This window comes from Garra rufa, chromosome 3 (assembly GCF_049309525.1).
Source record: "Garra rufa chromosome 3, GarRuf1.0, whole genome shotgun sequence".
In the NCBI taxonomy this organism is placed as follows: domain Eukaryota; kingdom Metazoa; phylum Chordata; class Actinopteri; order Cypriniformes; family Cyprinidae; genus Garra; species Garra rufa.
Genome location: NC_133363.1, coordinates 46,506,220 through 46,517,716, shown reverse-complemented (window position 1 = coordinate 46,517,716; position 11,497 = coordinate 46,506,220). Strand labels below are relative to the sequence as shown.

Here is an 11,497-nt window from a genome sequence, read left to right as displayed (position 1 = left end):
CATACCCAAAAAGACTTGAGGCTGTAAAGATGTTTCAGTTAAGTACTGAGTTAAGGCTATGAATACTTATGCAATGTACTTGTTTTTTTATTTTTAATAAATGTATTGTGTGACAATTCAGATTTTTGATGTGGAATAAAAAGTAATTTGAAGCAGTTTAACATAAGGTAGCAACATAAAAAAAAAAAAAAGAGGTATGAATACTTTCGCATGGCACTGTATTTGAACAGAAGTAAAAAATGTGCATGTATAAAGAATAACCAGGGTTGCACAAATACAAAAATACACTCATAAAAGAAAAAAACAAATACACAATATATACTTTTTTAAGGTGCATTATAATTATCTGAACTGTTGACCATTTGTAAAGTCAAAACACCCAGAATTACAATTAAATAGGAATGGTATAAATATGCGAGTGATTCACAGATCGAAGAAAAAAAAATTCCTCGCACTTGCTTAATCAAACATGTGTTGAGATATATATACACATATAGATGGTCCCTATTTACCTTGTGTAAACATAAATATCAGTAGTACATGAAAGTACAGTAGTAGTGCAGTAATAGGGTGTGCACATTAAAAACCAATTACACTTTCATACTAACAAACATAAAACAAACGCAATATGTGGTTCCAAAATGGCAGTATTGCAACAGCAATATTCAAAATCCCACTGCTTGTATAAAAATGTATCTAGTAAAATCTAATCAAATAAACTTGAACACAAGACAATATGAATATGAACATACGTTCATAGGTAGGGGAATAAGATATTCATGTAAGATTTTACAAAGAATTGTTAAAAGGTTGAACTGGTATTGGCACAAAGGCAGGCAATGCTGAGGCAGTAAAGTAAAACTATCACAAAAACGAGAAAAAGCACAATGTCACAGAAATGCTGTGATTAAAATAGAAGATGTTCATACTTTGACTACATATAAATAAATTATTAAAACTTATGTCAATAATTACGAGTCAAGGTAAAATACTGGCCTATTGTTTATAACCTCAATCACGATTGAAAGCTTTCCTGGTTATCTGATCAGAAGAACGTTTATAACAGCACTTCCACACAACTGAAATGAATTGTGGGGGACCATCCTCTTTTTGGGTTTTCATGCAAGTTTTCACACGTGTATGTGCTGGGCCTCTATACATCCTGCCCGAAGCATTATCCAGTGACAAACGGCCAACAGATTTAGACTTCACATTACCATGTTTACTGTAGCCTATAGATTCCTTCCACACATTCTGGTAATAATGAATTCTCTAATGTACTTTACACAGAGGTGTGTAGAGGAGTACCGCCATGTGAGGGAGAATATGCATGCTCTGATGAAGAGGAAATCGAGCGTGATGAAGATACTTCTTTCTGTAACTCCTCCGCCTTCCTCTGTAGCTCGGCACGCAGATACAGCAAGTCCTTCAGGTTCTGGTGCACAGGCATCTGATCAAAAGTGGATACACAAACCACATTTTAGTTTCCTCAGAGAGCTGGTGTCAGTTATAAATCCTCTAGTTTGAGTAGCAATCACTAGCAACCACATGATTATACTAATTGTTTGTGAATTGGTCAAAGGGTTAGTTAACCCAAAAATGACAATTCTGTCATTTATTATTCACCCTCATGCTGTTCCAAACGCGTAAGACCTTTGTTCATCTTCGGAAGACAAATTAAGATATTTTGGATGAAATCCGAGAGCATCTGACCCTCCATAGGCAGCAAGGGTCCTACCACAGTTAAGGTCCAGAAAGGTACCAATAACATCAACAAAAAAGTCAAAGTGACATCAGTGGTTATTTTATGAACCTATGAGAATACGTTTTGTGCAGAAAATTAAAAAAATAACTGAAAAATTACTTTATTCAACAATTCTTCTCTGTGTCACTCTAGCACCATTTTGGAAAGTATTAAAATTATGGTTGAACTACTGATGTAACATGAGTTATTTTAACAATATCCTGACTGTGGTAGGACCCTTGCTGTCTAGAAACTCTCGGATTTGAAAACAAAGATATTTATGAAAATATTGAGAATATAAATTTGTTTTTCTAAGATGCATGAAGGTTTTACGGGTTTGGAACGACATGAGAGTGAGTAATTAATGACAGAATTTTCAGTTTTGGGTGAACTATCCCTTTAAGAATGTTTATGTGTTGAGAACATTTTGCACCTGTGGTCTCATGCGGGGGTTCCAGCGTACGTAGTATCCAACCCACAGCTCCAGATGTCTTAGACTGGCCAGAGGGTACAGAACATGGTTTTCATAGTCTACATAAAAGGGGTTTGTGAAGTCCTCTGGCTGGCTATTGATGTAGGACCACAAAGATACTGTTTTACTGTTCACTTCCTGAAAAACAGAAAGAAAATATCAGCAATGAAACATCTCTAGTCAATCAAAACTACTATTAAATCCCCCCAGAGTTGGCACAGTGGTACATGCCTTTTCCACTCGCTCCTGTTCGCTGTTGTAAAGGAATGTACCAAACAGGCAGCTGTAGAGGTGATCCAGGATGGTGATGAGGAAGAGCTCATTAAACTCAAAGGCAGCGGGAAACTGAAAACACATTACATTATAAATATACATTTTCATTATAAACAAAACATAACATTACATTACAAATATACATGTTACTAAATGTGACCCTGGCCACAAAACCAGTCTTAAGTAGGACAGGTATATTTGAAGCAATAGCCAAAAATACAATTATAGATTTTTCTTGTATGGCAAAAATCATTAGGTTATGTTCCATGAAAATATTTTGTAAATATCCTACCGTAAATATATCAAAACTTAATTTTTTAATAGTTAATATGCATTGCTAAGAACTTCATTTGGACAACTTTAATTTTCTCAATACTTTGAATCTTTTGCACCCTCAGATTCCTGATTTTCAAATAGTTGTATATCTGCCAAATATTGTCCTATCCTAACAATATTGTCCAAACCATACATCAATGGAAAGCTTATTTATTCAGCCTTCAAATTATGCATATATCTCAATTTAAAAAATTTGACACTTATGACTGGTTTTGTGGTCCAGGGTCACAAATGGAAATAGTGCTTAGATAGCAAAAAAGGTACAGCTCACCTGTCTCATCATTTGCCAAACACAGTCTATGAACTGCACAAATAGAGGCGAGCGCTCAGAGTTTGCATGATTTTGATCTCCATGACCAACACGCTATGATAAAAAGAGATTATTTTAATGCAATTAATACTTTTATTCAGCAAGGACACAATTTGTTCAGTGACTTTTTAAAGTAATTTTTTTTTTGGTTATTTTATAAATGTATAAAATAATTGTATTTAAAATAAATAAGTTAAGGAAAAAGTTAACTACCAGAACAAAAATTTACACTCACCCCCTTGTCATCCAAGATGTTCATGTCTCTTTTTTAGAAAATAACCGACCGTTTCGCTAGATAAGACCCTTATTTTTCTTAGAGCCCTTTGAAGCTGCATTTAAACTGCACTTTGGAAGTTCAAACTCGGGGGCACCACAGAAGTCCATTTTATGGAGAGAAATCCTGAACTGTTTTCCTCAAAAAACATAATTTCTTTACAACTCAAGACAGAAAGACATGAACATCTTGAATGACAAGGGGGTGAGTAAATTATCCATAAATGTTTGTTCTGGAAATGAACTTCTCCTTTCAGTCCTTCTTTCATTTTCAGAACACAAATTAAGATATTTTTGATGAAATCTGAGAGCTTTCTGACTCTGCCTAGTTGAATTGTTGCATAGAGTCATTATTTTTGTTTTCTTTGCACACAAAAAGTGTTCTAGTAGCTTCATAACATTACGGTTTGACCACTGATGCCACATGGACTATTTTAATGATCTCCTTACTACTTTTCTGGGACTTGAATGTGGTAGTTGTGCTGCTGTTTATGCAGGGTCAGAAAGCATTCGGATTTCATCAAAAAATATGTAATACGTGTTCTGAAGATGAACGAAGGTCTTGCGGGTTTGGAACGGGTTTATCCCTTTAAGTAACAAAACAATTTCAAACATTAATAACACTTGATTACATGCTCGTCTGATTGGCTGATTTCAGTTTTCTACCCCACATAGGTTCTTTTTCACTCTCAGCTTCCCTCACCGCAGCAAACTTGTGTCCAAAGCTGATCCATTCCTTCTCCAGCAGCACCTGGAAGCCCCTGAGAGTCCTGTAGTATGAATCCAGCATCAGCATGGCCAGAGAGGTGAGCTGAGCTGTGCGGTCCCAGCCGTCACTGCAGTGCACCACCACAGAGCTCTTACTCGACTCAACCTTATCTGCAATTCTCACCGCACCCGCCAGCAATAGCTAGAAAGAGAGAGAGTCGATTCCTTTAAAAGCATTTGAAGCAGTCACTCAGCATCTACTCATGAAAAGCATGTAGAAGTTTCAAATATTTGCTTATAAAGGTGAGTATGAGAACAAAACGATCTATTATGAATTCATATTTTAGGAATAAAGATTATAGTTAGTGTTTACCCGCATGTACTGCAGCCAGTGTGTGGCATCTATGGCCGAATGCCAGTGGGGATCGTCGATGGTTGGGTAGACGACCTCCTTCAGCTTACGCAGAGACTCTCTTATAACATGAATGTTTGGGATCTCCAGGAAATTCAGCTCCATGTTGGGGTAGAAATTCTCATTCTCATAACCTCCATCCTTAGCCTAAGGCATGAAACAGCAGATAAATTAGTAGGGAACATTCTTGGTTTCCATTTTCATCTCCAGGATCTTTCGATATACATTAGCACAGATGGCTACTCAATAATTCAAACCTACATTTGCGGAAAACGACATGAGGGTGTGTGCATTAAGTGTGAGAGAGACAAATTAAAATCTTTTCTCTACATTTCCCCTAAAAAAAACTCTGCATCATTGATGTACTAAACTGAAAAACATCAAATCATGGAAATCACTATTACCTTGTGATTATCAGCCACAGTGTTCTGTCGAGCATCAAATATGGTGAGTTTATGGGACTGTGCATTGGCATCCATGATGGTCTGGAGGTAATGCTCATCCTCCTTACACCGGCGGTCTGTCGGGCCCACCATGGGCTGACTACAGCGAACTATAGTGGCCTGAGTTTCTGGATGAATCCATGAGAGGACCTGAAAGAGAAAATGAGGTACAGAAGTCCAGACTGCTTTTGAATGTTCACCCATCAATTATTTCAGTAGTTTCTGGACTGTTTTTTTTTTTTTTCAATTTAAATATATTTGAAAAACATTCAGTATTGTTTACTTTATTTATATTTTCATTCTGTTGTTATTTTAGCTATTTTACCACTTACCACTTTAATAATTACTGGTAACATTTCACTGGTATTAGTACTGAACAGCATTTGAAATTAACCAGTGCATGGGCAAAAACGCCACCAAAAGTGAAGAAAAATGCACCAATGTCATTCGAGATGTTCATATCTTTATTTCTTCAGTCAAAAGGAAATTAATGTTTTTTATGGAAACCATTCAAGGATTTTTCTCCATATAGTGGACTTCAATGGGAGTTAAAAGTCCAAATTGCAGTTTCAATGCAGCTTCAAAGGGCTCTACACAACCTCAGCTGAGGAATAAGGGTCTTATCTAACGAAACAATTGGTCATTTTCTAAAAAAAAAATTAATATTTGTATACTTTTTAACCTTTAACCTTTAAATCATCCAAAATTGTTGTTTTACCTGTTTTTGTAAAGGGCATTTGACTTTCTTTGGACATTTGACTATGTAATTAACGAAGTCGTGGGCACAGCACATTTTTTTTTAGAAAACGACAGATAATTTTGCTACATAAGACAATTATTCCTCGGCTGGGATCATGTAGAGCCCTTTAAAGCTGCATTGAAGCAGCAATTTGGACCTTCAACCCATTGATCCCCACTGAAGTCCACTAAATGGAGAAAAATCATATTTCATACATATTTTTCCTCACAAACCTTAATTTATTTTCTACTGAAGAAAGAAAGACATAAACATCTTGGATGATATTAGAGTGAGTATTTTCTATTTTCAGAAATTTTAAAAAGCATTTTATTGTGTATTTTATTTTTTTGTGATTAAAGCTGAATTTTCAGCAGCCATTACTCCTGTTTTAATGGTCACATTGATCCTTTTGAAATCATTCTAATATGCTCATTTGTGCTCAAGAAACAGTACTTATTAACAATGTTGCAAACAGTTGTATTGCTTAATATTTTGTGGAAACTGTGACAAAATTGTTTTTAGGACTCTGATGAATACAAAGTTCAAAAGAACAGCATTTATTTAGAATTATAAATGTCTTAACTGTCTTTAAAGGCACAATATATCACATTTTTTGACCAAAAACCACTAGAACAGTGTTATATATTTTGCTGACTTGTATACTTACATTATCCCCTATGTTTCGAAGAATGTGTAAATCCAGAGAAATAAGCAATTTTAACTAGTTTAACGGACCGTGTCATTGCGTTGCATGCCAATGGCATCATACACCCTCGATTTTGCCGGTTTTATTCTGTAGAAAACGTGGTAACCCCTAAGACACTTTAATATGTTATGCATTTTACTGGACAGGTGACGAACGCACAAAGTAGCATCATAACAGAACTTTCAACACAATCAATTGTATCTACAATGATAAAACAGCAATGCTTTTTCCTACATATGCATGACTGGAAGAAGAGGAAGCAGTCGACTGTGGCATAATAAAAGCTCTGCTGCTTTCGAGCCATGTATCGCACTTGTCCTTCATTAGCAATCGCTCCACCTTTCAGCAGCACTCTGCTTAATACAGTGACTATAATAAGTCTTTAATACATTAGCTCATCCATGAACATGATTTCTGCCCATGTCCCATTGGATTGCATTAGCTGTGAGGATGAAGACCACAACTCCCATGATTCCACACTCAATCACTGCATCATCAAATAGGGTTGGGTATCATTTGAACTTTATCGATTCCGATTCCACTTATCGATTCCGATTCTTTTCGATTCCCAGTTTCGATTCCAGTTTAGTAAAAAAACAACAACAACAAAAGTCAAACATTAATATATCAAACATGTTTATTTTCAGTGCTTACTTGCAACATATTATTTTATTACAGGGGTTCTCAACCTTTTTTTTATACCAGGGGCCCACTCCTTCTCGGGTAAATTTTGCAAGGCCCCCCTATGCCTGACATTTCCTCTAAAGGTGTTTATTTTTGAACCTTTTTATTAATCAAAACATTTGTTGTGCCTTTTTATTTTTCTCCTGCATGTTATAAAAAATATTCAAACAAACTTTAAATCAAAGCTATACTTTTGCATTTAAAAACTTTTTAACATGTATGTACATATACAGACTTAAATCTCCTAAATTATTTAATTTAGACATTCTTTACAACTTCAGAGTACTCTTTCTTAAGTGACTGAATATCTACGGTTTGTATTTATTATAAAATAAACATATAAAGGAAAAATACAGCAAATACATTCTAAAGCTGTTGATGCTGGTGCTCATATGTGCATAAACACCACTGACCCTTACAAGATCCACCTCTATGGGTAAGCATTCATTATAAAACACTCAAAGGACATTCATTTTGAAAACTATGCAAATATTTTGAAATTTCACGCAAAAATACTATGGATCAGAGCCCCGAAATCATGAATAGTTTGTGAATCAACAGTGGACTTATGCGTGCGTTATGTACGACTCCGATTTACAAGAATGAATACATTAGGCATGTGCAAGTTCGTTACTGTTACTCTGATCATCTTTGCCTTTACATTAACGGGAGGGTTTGTTTCATGCAGCCAAGAGATGAGGTAGATACCTGTCTTGCTGCGGGGTATAAGTTACTTTTATGTGGGCTTTTGCGGGATGAAATAACATATATTCCTTTTGGAGCGGGCGGGCGCGGGACTAACATTCGTCCCTTGCAGATGAAGTTTGCGTGCAGCGGTAGATTTGTCTTCGGTTTTTACAAAGCGTAGCCACACTTTTGAGCACTTCGCGCAATCCATCTTGTAAACTGATGTGTACATTACCACATAAGGTCCTGGCAGATTGCACACGCGGAAGGTCCTGGCAGATCACTAGATGAAAAATTGCACCCAGGAATCGATAAGAGGAATCGAAATTTTAATTTTATAACAAGTATCCGATTCCAGAAACGGAATCGATTTTCGATTCCCAACCCTATCATCAAATGTCTTTGTTTTGAATATGCGCCCTCTAGCGGCAAAAACTTACATATTGTGCCTTTAAATGTCTTGAAGTATTTATTTAAAACAAAAACCCTTTTGAACTTAGTGTGTCCACATTCACTTTCTCTGAAGGGCATGCTGCTGAATGTGTGACAGTGTGAAATGCTGACAGTGACAACCCTAGACTTAAATGTGTAAAATCAAACATTGGAAAAAAAATTGTAAAGAAACGCTGCACTAACACACACGTTCACTTACTGGTATGCGATGTTTTACTCTGAAAGAGGCCACTCGTTTGATCTCATCCTCCTTAATACTGGTTGGGGTGATGAGCAGAGCAGGGTAAGTGTCACACACTTCAAAATTACTGTTGATTTTACTAATGGTCCAGCTCTCGTTTGGCAAACCCTGCAGACAGTGTGGAGAAGAGAAAAGAGAACTATATAAAGGCTGAATGAAGCCATATTATTCTGAATTAATGTATTCAGTTAAACAAGTCTGTTATTTTTCAGTGCAGTGCACATCTCACCATTCTTTTATACTCTGCCACTGGATCATAAACCTTCCATCCATCCTCTGGAAACTGCTCTTTGTATTGAAATGCGAATAGGGACTGGAAACGAAAAAGGAACAAATGGATTGTGGTACATGAAGCAACTGCACTCAAGTAATTACTGAGAGTTCACTGCTTTGAATGGAGCCATGGCATACCAGCTCATTGGAAACAGGGAAGGCATACTTGGTCAACACCTCCAAAATTTCCAGGTTGCTTTGCTCTTCATTTTTATAAGCAAACCTCGGACTCCTCATATCCTATTGAGACAAATCATAAATTGTTGGCATGGACAAATTGCAGTTTTTGAGGCTGAAATCAAACCAAATTGCATTAGATCTATTTTCCTTTTAAAGAGTCTGTTCACCCGAAAATGAAAATGCTGTCATTAATTACTCACCCGCATGCTGTTCCAAACCTGTAAGACCTTTGTTCATCTTCAAAACAAATAAGATATTTCAATCAAATCTGAAAGCTTTCTGAACCTCCAGAGACAGCAAGGTAACCACAGAAACATAGTAAGGACATCTTTAAAACAGTCCATGTGACATCAGTGGTCCAAACGTAATTTCATGAATCAACAAGAATACTTTTTGTACTCAAAAAAAAACAAATGTAATAATCAGTCTGTGCTTTGTTCCCTTGCTGTCCATGGAGGGTCAGAAAGCTCTCGAACTTCATCAAAAATATCTTAATTTGTGTTGTGTATCTTAGTTTGGTCTTACGGGTTTGGAACAACATGAGGGTGAGTAATTAATGACAGATTTGTTTTTGGTGAACTATCCCTTTAATAGAATTCAAATTTCATGCTTTAGACACCAATTTTAACAACACAATCTACAAATAAAATCACAGATAATTTTTTTATTTATTATGATCCCTAAAATACTGAGGTAAATATTGATTTGCTTTATTTAACTTATATTTCTATATTTAATGTAAAAAATTAAAATATAATTACAATATATATATATATATATATATATATATATATATATTCTGAATAAATATTTTTGTACTTTTCCATTTAAAAGTTTGGGGTCAGTAAGATGATTTTAATAGAAATAAACAGTAAAATATATTACAAAAGATCTCCTAAAAGAATCCTAAAAAATGTATCAGCGTTTCCACTAAACTATTAAGCAGCACAACTGTTTTAAACATTGATAATAATAATAATAATAATAATAATAATAATAATAATAATAATAATAATAAAAGTTTATCAAGCACTAAATTAACATATTAGAGTGATTTCTGTGACCCCAAACATTTAAACAGTAGTGTATATACACTTACGTGAGAAGTGTATTCATGCATTGGTCGCCAAATACATTAGTAGCCGTTTAGGCCTAATATAATTTTTTTTTTTTTATATAAGAATACTGAAAGGAAATCAGTAAAAAAAAAAGATGAATCAGTAGAGCTGATTATGATTATTTTGTCCAGACAAACAGATGCATTGGGCCATGAATCAGCTAAGACAATAATTAACCCTGTAGACAGACTCTGTGTTTAATCCAAACACTGACACTGAGCACTATTGTTGTGGGTGGATGTTTTCTACGGGTGGAACACACTAGCATGTGGGTGGAAGGTGGTGCATCTGACCTTACAGACGATCTCCATGCCACTAGTATTCTCCCCAAGACTCTGTACACTGATACTCTCCAGCCTGCTGATGGCACCCAGGTTCACATCCAATATGAAAGGAGCATCCTGCAGAAATGGATGGAATAAGTTTAATGTTATCATTTGGGCATACAACACAAGAAAATATGTGACCCTGGATCACAAAACCAGTCATAAGGGTTAATTTTTTTAAATTGAGATTTACACATCATCTGAAATCTAAATAAATAAGCTTTCTATTGATGAATGGTTTGTTATGGATAGGACAATATTTGGCCGAGATACAACTATTTTAAAATCTGTAATCTGTAATTGAGAAAATCAAAAGTTGTCCAAATGAAGTTCTTAACAATGCATATTACTAATAAAAAAAAAGTTTTGATATATTTACAGTAGGAAATGTACAAAATATCTTTAAGGAACATGATCTTTACTTAATATCCTAATGATTTTAGGCATGAAAGAAAAATATAATATAGATAATTTTGACACATACAATGTATTTTTGGTAGCCCGTGCTACTTAAGACTGGTTTTGTGGTCCAGGGTCACATATTGATCTTGACATAGACAAAGAGTATAAATAAAATTTTTTTCCTCCGTACCCGTTCTAGACTGACAAAGTAGAGTTTATAGTCTGTGACTGTGAGTGTGCCGGTCACAGCTCCAGTGAAAGGACAGATATACATCACATCTTTAACTGCAGAGACAGAAGATAACAAATGTTACGCAACACCACACAAGCAGAAACAGGAAACAAGAGTCACCACGATTGATCCGACATACCAGTGGTTTTGATTGTCTCTCCAGGGACCAGTGGGACTTCATCCATGGGCGCCTGCTTTCGTGCATCCTTGAAAACTTGCTACAGGGTAAAAAAAAAAAAGACAAAACCTCTCAAAGTTCACACAGAAGCTATTTTATTCGGCTGATATCTTGTTTAAACACTACCGTTCAAAAGTTTGGGGTGGGTAAGATTTTATTAATGATCTCTAATGCTCACCAAGGCTTCATTTATCTGATCAAACATACTGTACAAAAAAAAGGTAATACTGTAAAATAGTACTACCATTTTGAAAAAATTTTTCTATTTCATTGTTTAAAATTTTATTCCTGTGATCAGCGTGGCTAA

At 35.4% G+C, this 11,497-nt stretch overlaps 1 protein-coding gene across 1 annotated transcript; it reads right to left on the bottom strand.

Moving 5' to 3' along the window:
- Nucleotides 1-319: 319 nt before the first annotated feature.
- Nucleotides 320-11,225, bottom strand: LOC141331256 (phosphatidylinositol-3-phosphate phosphatase MTMR1-like). The gene is made up of 13 exons (XM_073836246.1): nucleotides 11,152-11,225; nucleotides 10,971-11,065; nucleotides 10,346-10,453; nucleotides 8,893-8,994; nucleotides 8,711-8,794; nucleotides 8,440-8,589; nucleotides 4,933-5,121; nucleotides 4,490-4,675; nucleotides 4,112-4,318; nucleotides 3,097-3,189; nucleotides 2,444-2,561; nucleotides 2,178-2,350; nucleotides 320-1,450 (listed from the first exon to the last, which is right to left on the bottom strand). The coding sequence occupies exons 1-13, from the start codon at nucleotides 11,195-11,197 to the stop codon at nucleotides 1,283-1,285; spliced, it is 1,719 nt and encodes a 572-aa protein (XP_073692347.1). The 5' UTR covers nucleotides 11,198-11,225; the 3' UTR covers nucleotides 320-1,282.
- Between the last annotated feature and the right edge of the window lie 272 nt (nucleotides 11,226-11,497).

Excerpts from the sequence above, each read along its gene's own strand:
- LOC141331256 (XM_073836246.1), bottom strand. The coding sequence starts at position 11,197 with ATGGATGAAGTCCCACTGGTCCCTGGAGAGACAATCAAAACCACTG. Across the intron at positions 4,319-4,489 it reads ACTGGCTGCAGTACATGCGG|CTATTGCTGGCGGGTGCGGT; the intron begins GTAAACACTAAC and ends CTCTCTTTCTAG. Across the intron at positions 1,451-2,177 it reads ACCCCCGCATGAGACCACAG|ATGCCTGTGCACCAGAACCT; the intron begins GTGCAAAATGTT and ends ACTTTTGATCAG.